This window comes from Gadus chalcogrammus, chromosome 12 (genome assembly GCF_026213295.1).
Source record: "Gadus chalcogrammus isolate NIFS_2021 chromosome 12, NIFS_Gcha_1.0, whole genome shotgun sequence".
Taxonomy (NCBI): domain Eukaryota; kingdom Metazoa; phylum Chordata; class Actinopteri; order Gadiformes; family Gadidae; genus Gadus; species Gadus chalcogrammus.
In genome coordinates, this window is record NC_079423.1 from 2,912,327 (window position 1) to 2,932,292 (window position 19,966).

Here is a 19,966-nt window from a genome sequence, read left to right on the forward strand (position 1 = left end):
CTAGCTCCCATGCGCACGCAAACACATGCATGCACACGCACACACATGAATGCCACTGTCTTGTAATTTCTTAAAAAAATATTATGCTTCATGCTTTGAATGCCCCCGTAACATAGTTATATATGATTTGCAAAGCCTTTCTGGTTTTATATAATTTTCTTTCATAAATCCCCAAGATTCTATCAAATGGAAATAATAAAAATGCCCAAAATGAATTACAAAGGGGCAAAAAAGCCCATTAAAAACAAATGTGAATCTCCTACCCTGGTGCACAAGCATGTTAACACACATACGAACGCGCGCACAGACACACAAGCAGAGCCCCCTCCCACCAGGTTTTTTTTTCTGCAGCAGCTGTCTCCTGTCGCCCCTCTTGTCACACTCTTCAGACGAGGACCCTCTTTCCTCTAACACATACACACCTGGTAGCTGTTTACCGCACTGTCCCTCCTCGCCCATCCTTTCCCCCTGCCCTTCCACCACCAGCCCTCTTCCCCCGATCTGTCTCCCGCTCTCTGCGTACCCTACCCTGGCCTGGGTACAGAAAAACGCTCTCAGGAACATCCCTCAACCTGAGCAGCCCACAGATACCCACCATTAGAAACCACATCCACCCACCCCACAAACCACACACACACACACACACACACACACACACACACACACACACACACACACACACACACACACACACACATGTTTACCACGCCTGCTCTAACAGAGGGCGTTAATATCTCCCCCCCAGCATTCTCTCCCTCTTGTTCTTCATTCTTGTTCCACAACCGTCTGCAAAACCTCTGCCCAAGCCTGCATTAAAAAGCAGATAAAGGGATTTACAAATTAATATATTTTGACTTTCATCCTTTGCGGACAATGTCCTTACTTAATCTGTAATTGTTGTGAGAGAAAACGGCCAGATAAATGTAGCCAGATGTTATCTTGATGTCAAAAGCCCAGAATGTATTCGTTCTATAATTGAGCAGTATGCACTACATTCAATCCATTGCAGGTGTAGCTAGAGGATAAGGTGGTGTTGTCCAGATCCGGTTCTGCAGCCATGTTAGCTACCCTGACTCCTGGGTCCATCTGTCTCTGTTTCAATGTAAATCCTGAATCTGGGATATGAGGAAAGTGGAGCGGGCCTGGAGTTGCTTCCGAAGTGTCTCTAAATGCTTCCATCGTGCACGCTCTTGTTATGGCAATCTGGCTGTGCCCGATCCAATTATACACTGTGGTGATCTGATTTCCTGTACAACGCCATGCCTGCCAAGGTCAATACAATTAGCGGCAAATTGTGTCTATAGGAAAATAACTTTGTCAATGCACACTGATCCCGGTGTTGATACGCTGTGTCGGAGCAACATGTGGTCACAGTTAAAGGCTCAGCCCGTCCTACTCTGGGGTGAATCTGTTAATTATTACCAATCAATTAGCAAATTATTAAGGTGTGTGTGTGTGTGTGTGTGTGTGTGTGTGTGTGTGTGTGTGTGTGTGTGTGTGTGTGTGTGTGTGTGTGTGTGTGTGTGTGTGTGTGTGTGTGTGTGTGTGTGTGTGTGTGTGTGTGTGTGTGTGTGTCATAACCCTAACCCTGGTAGAATATAATTGTGGTTATCTATTCGCTGTGATATATAGTGTATACAAACGACATTGGGGGATGTGTGTGTGTGTGTGTGTGTGTGTGTGTGTGTGTGTGTGTGTGTGTGTGTGTGTGTGTGTGTGTGTGTGTGTGTGTGTGTGTGTGTGTGTGTGTATATAAGCAGAAAGTAGGCATGTGTGTGTGTGGTAGAATAGGAGTTGTGGTTATCTATTCGCTGTGATATATTGTGTATACAAATGACATTGGGGGATGTGCGTGTGCCTATCTGCATGTCTGTGTGTGTATAAGCAGAAGGTAGGCATGCGTGTGTGTGTGTGTGTGTGTTGGGGGTTGACGACCTTACGGGGAACAGGAAGCCCATCACCCTGCAGAGGAGCATCAGCCCCAGGAAGTCTGCAAAGACAGAGGCTCATTTTTTACACAAATACAAAGAGCAAAGAGATATGTAAATATGTCATTTGATCAATTAGTTCAAGTAACAATTCAGAATACTCCATTGCAATAGAACACGCGCGCACACACACCCAGCCACACCCACCTACACCCACAACCACGCACACCCAAACATTGTGCACGTTGTAGGTTCAACCCCACGTTAAATCTATGCACATGCTAGTATGGAGGACGCCATGTTCAGCCCTCCGACACCTGGATCAACAGCAGTTCTCGGGCATGTAAAAAGAGCAGAGGAACTGCTCCTGGAATGAGAGGACTGTATTGTCCCCTAAGTGGGGTTGCGTGTGTATGGGCTTATGTCGTGATGTGTGTCTGCACTCGCTTTAAGTGTGCCTGTGTTGCACCTCAGTGAAGAGAATGTCTCATGGTCTTTAGCCTGACTCATTTGGGGGTTTCTTCAGAAATCATATCTGCATGCATGAGACTGGAGCACCAAAGAAACAACGTAATTGCAAATCTATTCGGCTTGGTATTTTGCCACCCCAATGTGTGCATTTACAAGTGTACGTGACTCATCGGCTCGCTGTGCATGAGTGCGAGTAACTCGTGTGTAGGAGAGCTGGGAGCCGCCTGCCGCTGGGGTTGCAATAAGGATACATAGGCGGTGTGCGTACTGTAGCCAGTCTCCTTTGGTTTTTTTCTTTAGCTGGGTAGTAAGACGTACGAGTTTCACTTTTGCATCACCATTAATGCATTTCCTCTAGATGCTATTTTCTTGGGAATCATTCCAACGGAACGGGGTAGTGGGAGTGGGAATTGCTGTTGGGATAAGTCCATGCAGCTTTGTTCCACCGTGTGATCTTATATCGCCATCTAGTGGCGCCTTGCTGCACCTCATTCGTGAACGGGATAGGGTCAGATGTTTCCCGGAGCCCAGCGAAGGCGATCAAAAACCAGGCTGACACCCCGGTGTGCACAAACAGCCCAGTTCCCCCCTAGCCTACCCTCCTAGTCTCAGGGTCGAAACAGCGGGACATTCTCTCAACGGCTTGCCAGAGGAGAGGCCGGACCAGAAGACAAATAAAGAGAGGTGGGGAGTGCCTGGGGAGGTCTGTTTGGTGTGAAAGCCTGCCGAGGCTCAACCAGGAATGTGGAGTTATGAAATTGAGATATTTGATTATTTGATATCCAAAGTATGTTATCTTATTAATGCGAGTTCACTTCTCAAATTAATCTCTCTCTCTCTCTCTCTCTCTCTCTCTCTCTCTCTCTCTCTCTCTCTCTCTCTCTCTCTCTCTCTCTCTCTCTCTCTCTCTCTCTCTCTCTCTCTCTCTCTCTCTCTCTCAGTGGGTGTCGGGGCTTTGGACCTCGACGGGGATACCCGACCCTCGGCTCTGAGGATGAGCCACACGGCCTCGTTGAAGAGGGGGGGCAGCCTGCGTACGCCACGTCCCAGCAGTGAGTCCCTGTTTCAGAACTTGTGTTTGGGTATAAAAATGCCCTGTGCTGCACAGCAGGTATACTGTATAGAATGTATTTTTGTTAAAAAGTGGTCTGTCTGTGTGTGCCTGTTTGCGTGCCACAGCCTGGCGTTTTGAGACCCCCCAACAGGTGCAGTTTGTGGAGAAGCTGTCGGACGTGGTCATCGGTCAGCTGCCTAACTTCTGGAAGCTCTGGATCTCCTACGTCAACGGGAGCCTCTTCAGCGAGGTCAGGCCCAAGCGTCTTTATTCATGTGAAGAAATCCATGCCAGACTCAACCAATTGGAAAGCAATGAATGAATGAGTTAATTAAATATTTATTCAGTATATGATGAGTGGACGATCAGTATGTTCAATGAGACACTGTTCAACGCACATGCCAAGTGTGAGGATTGAAGACAATAGGCAGTCTACCTTGCAAGCTACAAGGCACTACCAGACTCCTTAACCCAACACATTCTGTCATGTGTTAAGGACCAAAGGCTCATGCAGCTTATGGAAGTTTATCATGGAACAGTTTCATGTAGTTATTCCGTTAACATAATGACACACTGATAATGTGGCGAACCTGTCTGGAATGAATCAATGGTAGTTGTTTCCATCCTGCTATGACTTAAACTTTTCATATTGGGATCCTATTCACACCCTGAAACTGCAGACCGGAGAGAAGTCCGGCCAAGTGGAGAGGTCCAAGAAGAATGCCCGGCAGAGACAGAATGATTTTAAGGTGTGTTGCACTTTGCACATATTCATTCCCAAAGCATGTTCAGATTCTGTCTGCATCACCTGTTTCTATAGCAAACACAACCGTGTGTGTGTGTGTGTGTGTGTGTGTGTGTGTGTGTGTGTGTGTGTGTGTGTGTGTGTGTGTGTGTGTGTGTGTGTGTGTGTGTGTGTGTGTGTGTGTGTGTGTGTGTGTGTGTGTGTGTGTCTAGAAAATGATAGAGGAACTGACCCACCGGCTTGTGAAGCTAGTGCGGGGGGCCCTCCTGCCGGCCACGCTTCCCCCGGGGGAGCTGGGTCTCTACGGGGGCTGGGAGAACAAGACGGAGCTCACGGGCCTCTGGGTGACGCAGGTCATCCACACCGTCAGGTACGGCACCACCACCACTGCGTGGAAACTGACATGTACCGTGGTTGCTTTTCTGTTTCCAATTGACCTCATCCATCCCGGCAATGTTTTGATATATATATTTTTCAAACTGAACCGTTATTTGTGATTATTCGTAATTGTCATTAAAGGGTAGGTAAGTCTTTTTTAAGCTGGAGAACTTCTGCCTATGAGGAAATAAGTTACATACAAAGCAGTCGTTTATGATGCAGTCGTTATGACTGTCCTTACAGTCATAAAGGTTGTAGATCAACTGAAACATTGGGTGGCATAGGACCAGATGAGCTTGAGATTCTTGAATTCAAACGGGATTTCCCCCTATTATTAAAACATTACTTTAGATTTTATCAAAATAACCCTCAAAGGTTCACCAAGACCCACTTATTCAGTTTTCTCCTGAATTAGCTGTCAAGCGATTAAAATATTTAATCGTGATTAATCGCATTAATGTCATAGTTAACTCACGATTAATCGTGATTAATCGCAAATTATTTTTCTATGCTAAATATCCCTTGATTTTTTTGTCCCATAATTCTTCTCATTTTAATTCTCTTATCAACATGGTGAATTGCATCGGCTTGCCTTGTGCAAATGATTTTTTATTGATAACAACATTGGCATATACTGATCAAAACAGGACGATACAAAAAAAGAGCCTATAGTGCAATTAAACGACTGCTTTGAACAAATGTCATTTGAACATAGCAGTCAGGCTACTGCTTCTTTGTTTTGAGCCAAAGAAAAAAAAAATGTTTTATTTTTTTTAATATAAAATAATTACGTTAATCGCGCGCTAAAATTTTTAACGCCGTTAAATTTGGTTTGCGTTAACGCCGTTAATAACGCGTTTAACTGACAGCTCTAGAATTAAGTGATTATGGGGCTTTAGATTTAGCCATTTCTCTGACTATGGCTCAATGAACCATCTCTCTCTCTCTCTCACTCACTCACTCGCCAACTTCTTCTCCCTCCAGGTGTTGCCATGATGCTCTAGCCACACTGGAGATTCCCAATGATCTGTTGCAGGTGATCCAGGACCTGCTGCTGGACCTGAGAGTGCACTGCCTGCTGGTCAGCCTGCAGCACACCACCGAGGGTGAGGGCCGCCTCACCTGCATCGGATACTTCATCATTTGTACAAGGCCTCAGCGGCTGGTTGCTTGCAGAACTATTGGTTGATAAAAGCGTTAATAATAAAAGTGAATGGTTAATATAATATTACATAAAATTAATTAACCCCATGTCGTAAAGGCTATTATTTTTTTGAATCACAGTGATATAGGGTTGTACATGCGTATGTATGTGCCACTGTGCGTATAAAAATGTAAAATCGAACCACGTTTATTGTTAGGAAACTATCCGTGACTTCAAGGGTAGTTGATCGGATGTTCTTGTTTTTTCCCTCTTCAGATGTGAAGAAGCTTGCTGAGAAAGAGGATTGGGTGGTTGATAATGAGGGACTCACCAGCCTGGTAAGGTCACTCCACCACAACAGACAACCTGTTGTTTGATGTAGAGCAAACCCTGATAACCAGAGAATACATTAGAATAAGGCCTGTTGTTCTTGACTAAGTCAATGAGTTAATAATGCCTTTGCCATCACATCATGATAAGTTGTATACATGTTTTTGATTATCTAAATAATTTAGATAATCTCGATTTATTTAGATGTTAGTTTTGTACTGCATTTCTTTGAAATTAGTATATACTTAATTGTGTAGCATCTGCAGCAGCTGCTATCATTGCTGTACACAGGGAATGGGTTAGCCTAGCGATTGTTAGTACTTGCACTTGGTTTTATGAACATCTTCACTGTACTGACAGCGATATATTGTTTCACTTCTTATGACAAATGTACTTAATTCATACATTTTATTGTAAAGTAACTACCAATAATGAAATTTTACTAACACATTTAAGCTTAACCACTGTGGCTACTTTATAGGTCATACCCTTTTTTTTATGTATTCATTAAAATTACTACTTCTCAAAACTAAAAAAACAGGCAAAGCAAAAGCAATTGACTTGAGTTGCAACATTGCATATGCATAGCCTTTCAATATAATGTCCCAGAGCAAACTAAACTGCTGAGGGCCGAGACATTTCTTTATATTAAACCGTTTGTTTTGTGTGGAAACAGGAAGAGTAACGTTTGTTCTTAATTATGACTCCGACACCTTACACAGATAAATGCTTTGCTGTTTCTGTTCATCGGTGGTATATTGATAGCAAGACGTTATTAATGTCCTCCCTGTTGATGTTCTTTGTGCCTGCTGTCCTGTGCAGCCCGCCCAGTTTGAGCAGTGCGTGGTCCAGATGCTACAGTCACTCACAGAGCCCATGGAAACCAAACCTGGGGAGATCAATGTAAGATTACCACAGATGGTTCGGAGTATCTTCTCAACTAATCATCCTGCCTTCATCATTTTAATCCTCACACCGCCATAAGCAACCGTCTCTCTATTTAATGATATTTAAGAGAGATTCAAAATCTTTGAAGCAAGTAGAAAATACCCAATAGCTGGGTGGAGCCCAAGTCACTTTTTAAACTGAAGCATCCATCCGACTCTTATCTGATGCCACAGAGTGTCTGTTCCATGTGGAACTGTTTTTGTGTCTCCTGTAGGTTCTCCAGCTGGATCTGGCCCAGGACCGTGCATCAGAGCTGTGCGTGGTCATCATGAAGGTAGGCCGTACGCCCCCCCTCCTCCTAGCCATGCATACAGGGCATCCCATATGTTAAACGAGGCTAAGGCTGCCCTATTACGATTGTAACACAGCCATAGTCTTTTTGAGGGGATTCCGATTAAAGACCTACCGCTCGATGATTAATACAAAGGCGAGTCAGAAATTGGTCTCATTAATTCTTGAGACTGGTTGAAAACTAAAGATGCGCTCTTTTATGAGGATGTCTTTCCATTCAAATGAGTAATGTGTCCCATGGTGAAATTCAGGCCTTCATCAGCTGCATGGAGCAGCTGAGTATGAAGACGGACAGCGACAGTTCCCAGTGAGTGCCCCCTGTGTATATCCCTGTCTGTATTCACATGTACATTTGAATGCAGTAGAATCACAAACATGACAATCAAAATAAATCTGCACTCATTTGTGTGGGTGTTTGTGTGTGTGTGTGTGTGCGCGTTTTTACTATCAGCACGTCGGTGGACCTCGCCTCTCCGAACACCTTCAGCAGCGCTCAGGAGGAATTCAGTCCCACGCCGGTGAGTTTCTGGGGGTTCCTCAACAGTGTGCTTTGGTTTGTGTTTCCTGGTCGTTGCATTTCGTGTAATCGGCGTTTGACGCAGAGGCTGAGCGAAGGGCAACGGAGGAAGGTGGGGGAGGGGTGCAGGGAACATCGGGGCGCCTGGTGTTTCTGGTAAGGGGAAGTCAATGGAGGTGGGGGTTTCCCGTGGTCTCATATTCGAGCTGGGGGGTAACAGCACCAGCCGGGCCATGTTGTGAAGGTCTGAGACTCAGACAGCACACCATGATTCCTCACCTCACCGCACTCCTTTTTTATATTCAACCTTTGTATTAGGGCTGTCTCTGAGAAGCAATTTCGTTTGTCATCTGAAAGCAATTCACCCACACTATGAAGTCGACCATTAGTCATACGATAATTTTTTCACAAGTCATAAGCGTGGTGTTTATTATGAAACATTTATGTTTACTTTGTTTCTATGTAATTTTATATCTAACATTTGGATGTCAGAAATACCTCTACAAGTAGGCCCAGGGTTATGGCCTACAGCAGCGGTTTATTTGGTGCTGAAAAATCTGAAAATCTGCCAGAACCCAGAGATTTTCACAGATCTTAAATCAGTTTGAATATACTTTATACTGTCTAAGGGCGTTACACCCACTGTTAGGGCAATTTTGAAACAAGAGACCTATGTGGTTGAACTGCGTTTTTAGTTTGGCTTTTGTTAGGCGCAGGGTACTTTGTAATCGGCCTATTGTTTAGCAGTATGGAACAACACAAAATTGTGTGTTTGTTTGTCACTCTGTTGAAGCCTGCACGAGAGTTCAATGTTGTCATTAGCTGTTACGTCTTCCTGACCAATCGCAGTTCAAGGCCCACCTGGGGTGTACCACTTCGGGAGGGGCCGCTCAGTTACTCCCCTCTAGACAAAATCGACTTGGTTGCGACGTTGACAGTTTGAGTGTTGCATCTGTTGAGGTTGCAGGCGCACAGCTCAGGCTGCCAGACGGCGCTGCAAGGAACTTTTCTGCAATATTGTTATCCCGCAATAATCAGCCCGACAGCCCCGAAACGTTAACGGCCCACCGGGAATTCTCCCGTCTCTCCCGATTACGTGTGTGTGTGTGTGTGTGTGTGTGTGTGTGTGTGTGTGTGTGTGTGTGTGTGTGTGTGTGTGTGTGTGTGTGTGTGTGTGTGTGTGTGTTTAGGCGTTATTCGATAGCCTGGTAATGTGTATAGGCCTACTTACAGTAGGAATATTCATACTGGTTTAAATAATAAATGTTATAGTATTTCCCATCTTTGCTGAGCAAGAGTTTTGTTCGAAAGTTCAGTGATTGAAACAAATAAAAGCCTGGGCTATTGAAGTTTTACGGTAGGCCTACCACTGTCCTGCACCGACCCGATGTCAAGTGGACCGGGTTGAATTCAATGCGGCTCTTCTAACTGTCCTTCTCAACACTCTCTGATCTCACTAAAAGGCTAGCAGCAAGAAATGAAGGGATATTTAGAATAGAAAAAAAAAGTGATTAATCGCGAGTTAACTAGGACATTAATCTGATTAATCGTGATTACAATTTATAATCGCTTGACAGCACTAATATATATATATATATATTATATATAAAACCTATTTATCAAAATAGATTTTGTATGATGTATATTGAATCATCTTCCCTTCCTGTCTATGTGTGTGTAGGAACAGCGTCTGCTGATCATCCTCAGCAACTGCCAGTACCTGGAGAAACACACCTTTATCAACCTTGCCGAGCACTTTGAGAAGCATGGATTCACAGGCACAGAGAAGATCACACGGGTTAGTGAGGGATCAATTGGGTTGAATTGACCGCAAATTACCTTGAGTCTTTCGTCTTGTGTAGCGAAAGAAATGGATAAAAAATGCATTTGTGGTGATGACTGTAGGTTTGACCCGCTGTTTGCATTTGGAGCTTGTGGTGCGACCGGTGCTTCGTGGAAATCACTTTGGTTTAGATTGGTGGGAAATGCTCTGTGTGATGCTGCATGTATGTTGCCAATGAGATGGCATCGCTCTGCCCAGCAAGGGCATAAATATTAGTCATGTAAGTCACATTGAGCTAAAGGTCAGTTGAATCTCATTTCCACTCATCTTCAACTCCCATTTCTCTTCTCTCAAAACACACTCGTTGACACTGCACGTATACAAACACACACACTCAAACATTATGACTAATGGGGGATGAATCGCACAGCAAAAGTGAGTGTCTGTTTTGCCTTCTGGTAAAAGCTCATTTGAAAGTATTTATTTCATTTTGTAACCTAGTAACCTAACCGATTGATAACAATAACAAAGGGTGTGATTTATTTTTCAACAACGGGCCATCTCTGCCTTTTAACAGTGTGTGAATCAATGCACTACAAACCCAACATTAGAAGTGAAATATATCCACCAGTTGTTTCCTCATTGATGGTTGCTGCGGAACAAATGCAATAAAACGCATAGTTGGTCTTGAATATATTTGATGGTCACGTGAATAATGCATCTGGATGCAGTTTTATTGAATTCCTTATTTTATTTTTTTATTTATCAATTTGTTTTATCACTATCACAGCCTTCCTAAGGCTGCAGTTTCAGTCCTGCAACTATGGAAGTATCCTTTTAATGTCATTCCCTTGCTCTGCTGCAACATTCACAACCTAGATGGGTTCATTCATGATGGTTTAGGGTTCCTCCCACACATGGCAGCCGTATGAATGAAAAGGTCTTTGCCTCAAGCACGTCCTTTATGCTGCATCGAAGAGCCAGCGCTCAGTGAATGTTAACACACCGGGAGCCGGTGGGCAAACGGCACGCTGATGCTCTCTAACCCCCCTGTCTGTTGCCGCGGGAGCAGGCCAGCAGGGAGGCGGTGCGTGACCTGGACCAGACCTTGTTTGACGCCTACATCCAGAGGAAGTCTGACCCCATCGTGGGCTCCCTGGAGCCCGGCATCTACGCCGGATACTTTGACTGGAGGGACTGCCAGCCACCTACAGGTACGCCAGGGCAGGGCTTCCCAAACTGCCTGTGAAGAGACGCACGGCCCAGGACACACCAGGTGTTGTTTTTTTTTGCAGTAAAATTAGTACTTCATTCTGATCACAGATTAGAATGACCGAAAAAAACAGGCAACAGGCAATACTAGCCTGCTAATAAAACAGTCTTACCCACTCCACAGTACACCCGAGGCAAATCAACTTTAACGCCAGACGGTCGATGTAAATGTCTGTGTTGATAGAATAATGTTAGAAATAAAACCAACCTTGCATATTTTTCAGATTAATAGATTGATCATTTTTTTTATCATAAGTTCACAACAGATAAATAATTTAGTCTAATTTCAGTCTTCAGTAATAGCTCAAAGCGTGACCAACAGTTTGAATCCCAATAATCCCAAAATAAAATTTAAAAAAATTCAGAAGGGATCCTGTAAAAGTATAAGCAGCGGGGTGTCTCTGATCCAGCAGCCCCACTGTAACAGAAGACGGCACAGCCTGTGCCGTAAACAACAACTTGAAGGGGCGGAGTCATGCCTTTCCTGTTTCATTACGGACATATTTTAAACTCATTTGCACGAGTTAAAGAATCTTTCAGCAAGGCTTTGGTTGAGTGTGTTTCTAGAGAGGAAGGTCTGTCACGCCGTTTATTTGAAACCATTACGAAATGCTCCCATGCAGTTTACTACCATCGGCTGACTTTTTGTTCCACGATCACGTGCTTACAGGCCCTCGCTTACAGAGCCCCGCGATAGGAAATGAAACGTCCTGTTCCCCTAGATCTGAGCTCCTCTGAGTGTAGACTTTCATCTAAAGTGTGCTCCGTGACTCTAGTAGGTGGGGAACTTCTGGGCCCTGGGCTCTGTTGTGGTTCCTACCTGTTGTCATATCTCAAGATGGACTTCTTTTATGTGTTGCTGTAAGGCTTAAGCCAAGGTTGCACTGAGTCACCACCTCCCCACATACACCATACCGTAGGACACTCCTGACCTTCCTCTGCTTTGTTTTGAACCTGTATTGTGGAAATTAGAGATGCACGTCCCTGTTTTGTGTGTGTCTGTGTATGTCCATGGGTGTTCCACCAATTCAGCCTGCGTGTGTGCATTTTTTATTATTGCATTTAACAAAAGAGGAACAGTACAGGTGGATAAACCACAATTTTAGGATGTGATACTTTCAATTGAGTTGAGTTAGTCAGTTGAATAGCTACAATTCCACACCGTTTACCTTCAATAGATTTACAACGGCCAAAGAAAACAAACCTATATGTGTGTGTTTCTATCTATCTTTCTATAAGTATTACACTGGAGACCATGAACCATGAGTGTTCAGTATTTGGCTCAAAAGGGTCCGCCAGTAGTGTCCACAAAACAACGGGCTCCAGGGACATTATCTCTGTCTGTCTCCAGCTCTGGGACTCAGCATGCGTGTTTCTTCTGTCTTAGGTGTGAGAAACTACCTGAAGGAAGCGCTGGTCAGCATCATCACCGTGCACGCTGAGGTACCAGCCCCGCCTACCACAGAATGACCAGATCTCTAACACTCTGCAGTACTTGGGCTGCTGATTACAGCCAGACTTCACGTCAGCAGCCAAACGCTTCACTTAATCCGGTTTCGTCTTTGGATAATTTGTAGTTTTTTTTAGACAGACGATAGTGTCGTCATAATCAGCGGATATCAATAGTGTGTTTCATTACAACGCGTCAGTTTATTTTGCATAATATGTTCACACATGGGTGGCTTTTGTCTGTCTCTTTTGTGTTTTAAACATTGTGCTATACCTTTGCCCTCCATCTCAAATGTGAAACCTCATTCGCCTTTGATCCCTCCCTCTCTGTTACTGTCTCTTACTCGCCTCTGTCTTTCACTCCCTCCCTCAAACACATTCACACAGGTCTTCACTATTTCCAAGGAGCTGGTGCCAAGGATTCTATCCAAAATAGTTGAAGCGGTTGCCGAAGAGATGTGTCGTCTGATGCACTGTGTGCCCTCTTTCAGCAAAAACGGAGCCATGCAGGTATGAATGTCTCACACACACACACACACACACACACACACACACACACACACACACACACACACACACACACACACACACACACACACACACACACACACACACACACACACACACACACACACACACACACCTCTCTGTCTCTGTCTCTGTCCCTCAGAAACTACGCATTAGTGAGCGATAACCTATAACGTCTGAGTAACCCTACAGCACTTGCAGGGGCTTTACCTATAGCTTCTGGAAGTACCAGTGAATCTATATTTATCAGGCCTTTCCCCTCCGTCTCCATCAGGCCCGTCTGGAGCTGTGGGCACTGAGAGACGCGGTGGCCTGCTACCTGACCGCCGACAGCAAGTAAGCACATGTTCACACCTGCACACGTACACGGTCAAACATAAATACCACGAGCCCTGTCACACGCGCACACAGTCACACACACTAGCAAACACCATCATTTAGGAGTCTAGGACATGAACCGTTTTCACAGGTCCTAGCCGACACACAGTACACACAGTACACACAGTACACACAGTACACACAGTACACACACACACACACACACACACACACACACACACACACACACACACACACACACACACACACACACACACACACACACACACACACACACACACACACACACACACACACACACACACACACACACACACACTGAACCAGATTGCTTTCACTTCCTGTTCGTAAGCCACCACCAAGTAATGTTAATGTGACTCGTTGGTGTGCGCGGGCGAGCGTGCATGTGTGGCTTCTGCGTGTACGCCTGCATGCTCTCTGTGTTATGCGGGAGCATGTGTATGTCATGGACCCAAGGTTTTCGGCTCGCACAAGTTCTTCCCCATTTGTCTGTTTGGTGGGCAGTCTGCATAAAAGGCCCCATTCACGGAAGTCGGATGGCATTTTTCCGAGCGACTTTATTGAGAACAGAAAATGGGGTTGAGGCAGGACATGGCTTTTCTTAAAGGGGGAGGGTCTGTCGCGTTGGTTAGCATAGAGTTTAGCCGCAGCAGCGCTTAGCAGTTAGTGTAAACACGCATGGAGGTCTGCAGCATAGTTGACAATAGAGTCATGTCATTGGGCAAACAAAAATGTGTCAGAACCTCTTAATACTACGTAAGCACTTGCACATTTTTGTCTGCAAATATTTCCTACTGAAAGATACGTACATTGAATATTTTTTTATTCTTGTTGGTCTAAATAATGATATGGAAGTGATTCAACTCGATGTAAACCGATTCGGGCCAATGCAAGAGAGCAAACTTTTCATTTTGTGGGAGCTTTAACAGCATAACTCTTTGTGTGACTTTGTAGTGCAAACTTCAGGCAGGCGTTGGAGCCTCTTCCTCAGCTCCACAGCGGAGCCGACAAGAAGTGAGTTTCGCTTACCCATCCACTACATCATGCACACAAGTGCAAACACATTAAAAAAAAATAATAATTAAGTATCTTCTCCTTTCGTACATAACGCCTCCTTATGGTTAACCGAAACATGATTCTGTTTGACTGATTAAAAGTGTATTTGCATTGCTAGTCAAACTGTGAAATGCCGCTATAGTCTCTCTCTCTCTCTCTCTCTCTCTCTCTCTCTCTCTCTCTCTCTCTCTCTCTCTCTCTCTCTCTCTCTCTCTCTCTCTCTCTCTCTCTCTCTCTCTCTCTCTCTCTCTCTCTCTCTCTCTCTCTCTCTCTCTCTCTCTCTCTCTCTCTCTCTCTCTCTCTCTCTCTCTCTCTCTCTCTCTCTCTCTCTCTCTCAGGTCACAGGAGGAGCTCCTCAACACGTTCAAGAGTGGCATGCAGCTACAGCTCACTTGCTTCCAGCCCTCTTCTGTTCAGCCCGTCAAGAGATAGAACCACCAGAACATGTCTCAACTTGCTCTGCTCCACTGATGTGCTTACGGGCAACGATGCTCACTATAATCTCTGCAATGTATCGATGTACCCAGAATAAATCGAAATCAAGTCCCTTTAACAAATCTGCCTCTTGTTATTCCGAAAGATGAAGCCATGAATGCAAATTATTTGGAAGACCACTCATTTCCCTAACTTTCATTTTGCAAGGAAACGAAAACCAAATTAACGTCGACCCTAGAATATTTTGGCCATTTTCACTCTAGGCTTTTCCTCAGCACTCCGTTTAGGTTGGATCTCGGCATTATCTGGTTACAAGGGTCCAAACTGTTTGTAATTCTCATTTCTCTTTTCCATCTCAAATGGCCACCATGATCTGCTCGTCCATCAACATGAACAATTCAAAGCAAAATACGCCTTAGGAGTTGCAGTTATTTAGCCACAGGGGTGTGGTTAGGTGTCATACGTACAAGCAGACTATTCATCTATGGAAAACCTGAGCGTTTGTCTCGCAGGCCGGAGAACGTTTGTGGGCGTGCAAGTGTACGGGAAAGCCTGAAGCCCGTTAGAGAGACGGTTAGACACCATCAGCCACATAAACTGTACACGCATTGTAACCCAGAAAGAATAAGGTAGTGAGTGTCAAAGCAAATCTAGCATCACAATTGTGGTCACTACACTCAGACACCAAAGGGCACATGGTGCCACACCTTTAGGTCCCACGTGAGAGAAAAAACGAACGCACAAATGTATGTACATGATCTTAAGATTGTTGCAGAAGGTCTCTATAGTAACGGTATTCTGTCTCTTTAAACTCAAATCTCTGCAATCATAAACGCACCTTGTGTATCTGTGGGTTTTTTCTCAGGAGGGGAGGATCAAGTTGTTTTGATTCTCTATCTAAAGTTAACTTCCTGTCCACCCACTGATTAATTCAACAAAGGAGGTTCAAAGTAACCACTTTGTGTCATTTTTTCTCCACTGTTTCTCCGTTTACAGTAAAACAACTGAGCAGGGGACTTTTGCGTCAAAGTATTATTTATTTTTTTTAGATGTTCCAATTCTGGAAAAAATTACAAGTCTAGTTATTTGCCCAGACTCAGTTGATTTTAAGTGTGGAATAAGATTTCACTGCATGTGGAAAAATATAAAATGTAATAGATTTAATGGAAGAGATCATCGCAAGCCAAACTTGACAACACAGTGATTGATACATTTTTGTTACTGTACAAAACACTTGTTTTTGCAACTTGCTACCAGATACATATAAAATATATAAATATATCTCCCAATACCAACCAGACATCTGACCCTTTAATAAAATAGAATCCAATTACACTTGGATTCTATTTTTTAGATGCAGAGGTGTGTACCTATACAAATGTGAGCTGGTAGATCTGCAGTGAAGATAACGGGTAGTACTTTAGTGGAACTTAATCTAGTTCCACCCTTGTTTATCCTTTCAGACAAATTGTACAGCGGAAAAGTCTTTAGTTTTTAAAACTTTTTTTTCTTCTTTTTCCGTGGAAGTGGAAATATTATCTACAGCGTTAGAAGAAGGCACTCTTCGGCATACAACGGAAAGAGAGGCCAACCTCTTCCTCTTCCTCCCGTGTTGATGTCATCAAGTTGGTTATAATATCTGTTTGACTAACCAGCCGAATCACACTTCCTGAATGCCTACCTACGTATGTATGAGTGTTTTTTATGCATGTTCAGATGTTTTCTTTCATCCCAAAGCATCCCAATATTGGCAGACCAAGTTTCAAAGAAACTTTGAATTTTGGTCTAAATTTGTCTAAGTGTTTTCCATATGTATACAATCTTCTTAAATACATCATTATTTATACTGTTAATAATTCAACCTTAAAGAAGGTACCTGTGGTCACACTGATAGTGAAGTGGTTGTACAAAGTCTGCCTCAGACAGTTCCTCAGATTCTGTCTTGTTCTGGCGGAGCCTATTTTCATTCATAACTCCCAGTCAGTGCAGCCCAGATAACATCTGTCTCTATACAACCCTGAAATCACGTCTCATACACATTGAGAAAAAAAACAATAGCACATAATACATATTTAACATAACTGTTTTTAGTCCAAGATGTTTGGTCCATGTTTGTTGATTTCGCTGTTACCAACAGTTTCACCGATTTTGCAGCTCAACCAATCGGGATTTCATGTTAGTGACATCCAAACGTGTCTGCTCCTTTATCCATCCAAGTATCCAACATCGGTCGTGATCACTCCTGCATCATACTGCCGTGGTGGTGATGGTGGTGTGAGATTGCCCGCTGATAGTCCTCAGAGGGGCTTATGTGTTCTGGGACACCGTGGTGCTCGTAGCCACGATAATAGTGTCCGCCGGTTTGCTGGGCATAGTAAAACAGCTGCCTTGCAAACAAGGGTTCCACCTGCAGGATGAAAGGAAGCAGGAGTGAATGTGTTGGCATCAGACTGCTGATCATTCAGTGCGTATATAAGGTCAACCCTGTGCATCCCATGTGCGTGCCCAGAAATCGTACCTGCACGGTGAGGCTCCTTCTTGGTCTCTCCGTGTCGACACACTCGTCCCCAAAACACAGCAAGGCCTGGAAAGGAGGTATGGGCCGGCCATGGGGCCCATAACTTTGGATTTCTGAAAAACAGGTAGTGGCATTTTGTCAATGAGTGTTCAGCTGAACATGATCTCACAACCACATCTGGCTAAATGAGCTGAAGTAGTAAGGCTTTCGGGTGAAACAAAAGACAGAAATTCCAATGAAGTGGCATTGACATTTTGGGTTACTATGACTGGAAACTCCAAGTCACATTGCACATGCAAAAGGCTGTCAAAATGTAAAACTGTAGTGCTGTTGGGTGTGGGCTTGAGAGGTGCCTGATGCAAAGGTCACATGACTAGTTGGCCCTCCTTCATCTTTTCCCTGTTCACACTATTTAGAAACGGTTCCATCATCACGCGCACGCAGTTGCTTTGACCCTCATCCTGACCTGTGAGGAAGTCCTGGGTGTCAAGCACTTTGCAGTTGACCTCTCTCTCCATCTCGTTGAGTTTGTCCTTGTAAGGGGATACCCCCTCCTGCCAGTACACACTCTCCTGGCACTGCCGCCGGGCGTAGAGGCCTTCTGGGGTCATCCACAGCCTCACGCCCTGCATGGCCAGAGAGCCTGGGGGACCCTCCTCCCCCGCCATCCTCTGGAGTGTCAGGCCCTCCGGGGGCAGGGGAACCAGGTCCGGGGCCCCTGGGGAAACGTAGGCCTTTTCCTCCAGGGCCCAGGGGATCAGATGACAGCCCTTTGGGTTGGAGATGGTCACCTCCCTCACGAGAGCGTCCCGGGAGAACACGGACACATGCAGGCGAAGGTCTGGGCGTAGGGAGAAACAAATAAATAGCTTAGAGCTCTAAATAAACTGGGTCATGGAGTTAGAATGTGTGTGTGTGTGTGTGTGTGTGTGTGTGTGTGTGTGTGTGTGTGTGTGTGTGTGTGTGTGTGTGAGAGTGCGCGCCCACATGGGCTGCTGTTACCAGAAAGAGGGTCTGCTGGTCTCATGCCGGGGTCAAGGGTGAAGGCGGAGGGCTGTACGTCAGCATGTGTGTACGAGTAAAAGGAGCCCTTGATCTGGTATGCTGCTGGGAAACAAGCAGGGTTCACTAGGTTGCATATAGTATATACTACGGTGCACCAGGCCTGTGGTCAGATGAGCCAGCACTCAGAAGCTCAACGTGCCGATGCTCAGCCAAAAAGCAAATGCATGCAGCAGTTTCAAGAGCATGTGCTCACACATTATCTAACAATGAAAAATACACCACTCTCATTTCAAATGACGCGCGCCCTTATGCACTCACTCAGTAGCTCACTCACTCAATCACTCACCCTGTGACACACACACACACCCAGCATAGTGCTGGGACTGCACCTAATGACTGAAACGACTGCAGGAGTGGTGGTTTCATAATTAGGTTGTGCTGTACCGTTCTCTATGGGGGGGCCCTGCCATGGGTGAGGGGGGTAGGAACATTGTGGGATGTGGAGCTCTGGAAGGAAGGCCTGCTCCGGGTAGAATTCTCTCCAGCCACTCTCTGGATTAGGCATGCAGTGGGGTATCTGAAGAGCGAGCCAGAGAGGGAAAGATGTTAGACAAATTTAAAGTGGGATGTATGAGCATGAGACATATTTTTAGTCACATAGTGTGGCCGTTCAGCACATTCAATATTTCTCTGTCTCTCCCTCTCTCTCTAACTCTCACTCTCACTCACTCACACACTGCCAAGTCGACATATGAGCAGTAGGCCTACCTGGCTGTGAAGGGCAGGGTAGGATGGATAGCTCAATGGACTCAAAGGACTGTCCTCCTGTCTGGGTCCTAAAAATAAATCATTGATTAGTTTTTGTATTACTGAATAAGAAGAAAAACGTACACAAACGTACAGAAGGTCATCTCATGTTTTATTCAGTTAACAATCGGTCTCTTGGTTGGGTGCTATTCTAGTGAGATTGAGTGTGTTCTCGAAGTCATATAAGTAAAAATATATAAATAAATGACTGCGGTTTTAAAGGGCACATCACACACCCAGTATGTGCATTAAGAACAATAGAACCCGATTAGTGTTCATAGTGAGTCTGTCTACTTGGCAAGAAATAAATGCCACATAATTAGTACATGAATATGTATATGCCCCCTTAACTGTGCTTGTATGCTGACATCCATATTTCCCGATTTGCGAATGTGCATTCTGTCTGCAACGTACTTCTCTTGTCGCCCTCTGGGATGATACGGTACACTTTGTAAGGGTCCGAGATGTCCAGTTGGCTTCGGTCGACCAGCTCTTCGAAATCATTACTTTTATTCAGCGCGCAACGTAAGCGCGTCTTCCAGGTCGGCGGGTCCGCTTTGTCGATACCCTCCCGAAACTTGCCCTTAAACAGTGCCCAAGCCTACAGACACACACCAAGAGAGGGCCGGTCAACTATACGTGCCAAACATTGCCGATCGATAATTTGGCTGCATTGCCGATGCACCTCGCTTGCTTACCTTGAAAAGCGCGGCGTCTTCATCTCTGTTATAGTCCTGCTTCCCCGCGTGTTTCCATGGTATCCTGAAGATGCTCTTCTCGTCGTTCTCCCAAATCAGACCGGGATACGTCCCACTGTCCACCTGATCTATGAGCCATTGACGTAGTTTTCCGTTCCCGCTGCTCCCCGTCGCTGTGTAATCCGCTTCGAGGTTCATCTGTCCGTCAGTAAAGTTCCCAGAAGAACCTTTCTGTTGTTATATTTATGT

At 44.9% G+C, this 19,966-nt stretch overlaps 2 protein-coding genes across 3 annotated transcripts in view; one reads left to right on the forward strand and one right to left on the reverse strand.

Annotated features, from left to right (window-relative positions):
• exoc2 (exocyst complex component 2) overlaps window positions 1-17,476 on the forward strand; it is a 41,851-nt gene extending 24,375 nt beyond the window's left edge. The window contains exons 12-28 of the mRNA XM_056603350.1: window positions 3,341-3,451; window positions 3,579-3,703; window positions 4,134-4,202; window positions 4,411-4,568; window positions 5,561-5,682; window positions 5,997-6,058; window positions 6,873-6,953; window positions 7,213-7,272; window positions 7,541-7,596; window positions 7,741-7,807; window positions 9,488-9,604; window positions 10,662-10,803; window positions 12,249-12,304; window positions 12,698-12,820; window positions 13,113-13,174; window positions 14,153-14,212; window positions 14,593-17,476. Coding sequence (XP_056459325.1) covers window positions 3,341-3,451; window positions 3,579-3,703; window positions 4,134-4,202; window positions 4,411-4,568; window positions 5,561-5,682; window positions 5,997-6,058; window positions 6,873-6,953; window positions 7,213-7,272; window positions 7,541-7,596; window positions 7,741-7,807; window positions 9,488-9,604; window positions 10,662-10,803; window positions 12,249-12,304; window positions 12,698-12,820; window positions 13,113-13,174; window positions 14,153-14,212; window positions 14,593-14,686 — 1,565 coding nt within the window. The 3' untranslated portion in view covers window positions 14,687-17,476. The remainder of the gene's footprint in view (window positions 1-3,340; window positions 3,452-3,578; window positions 3,704-4,133; window positions 4,203-4,410; window positions 4,569-5,560; window positions 5,683-5,996; window positions 6,059-6,872; window positions 6,954-7,212; window positions 7,273-7,540; window positions 7,597-7,740; window positions 7,808-9,487; window positions 9,605-10,661; window positions 10,804-12,248; window positions 12,305-12,697; window positions 12,821-13,112; window positions 13,175-14,152; window positions 14,213-14,592) is intronic.
• On the reverse strand, window positions 15,704-19,915 carry irf4l (interferon regulatory factor 4 like). Of its 2 annotated transcripts, none has more exons than XM_056603352.1 (8): window positions 19,718-19,915; window positions 19,434-19,620; window positions 18,981-19,048; window positions 18,657-18,789; window positions 18,210-18,311; window positions 17,674-18,048; window positions 17,208-17,320; window positions 15,704-17,096 (listed from the first exon to the last, which is right to left on the reverse strand). In XM_056603352.1, exons 1-8 carry the CDS (start codon window positions 19,913-19,915, stop codon window positions 16,926-16,928), a joined length of 1,347 nt encoding a protein of 448 aa, XP_056459327.1. In that variant the 3' UTR covers window positions 15,704-16,925. The 2 variants fall into 2 exon arrangements, with proteins under 2 accessions (XP_056459327.1, XP_056459326.1); XM_056603351.1 differs by having other exon boundaries at window positions 18,210-18,314.
• Between the last annotated feature and the right edge of the window lie 51 nt (window positions 19,916-19,966).

What these genes read in the sequence shown, in the direction of transcription:
- irf4l (XM_056603351.1), bottom strand. Translation starts at nt 19,915, where the DNA reads ATGAACCTCGAAGCGGATTACACAGCGACGGGGAGCAGCGGGAACGGA. An exon ending in ACCAGCAGACCCTCTTTCTG is followed by an intron (nt 18,049 to 18,209) that starts GTAACAGCAGCC and finishes CCCTACGCCCAG; the next exon opens with ACCTTCGCCTGCATGTGTCC. An exon ending in GAAGGAGCCTCACCGTGCAG is followed by an intron (nt 17,097 to 17,207) that starts GTACGATTTCTG and finishes TTCATCCTGCAG; the next exon opens with GTGGAACCCTTGTTTGCAAG.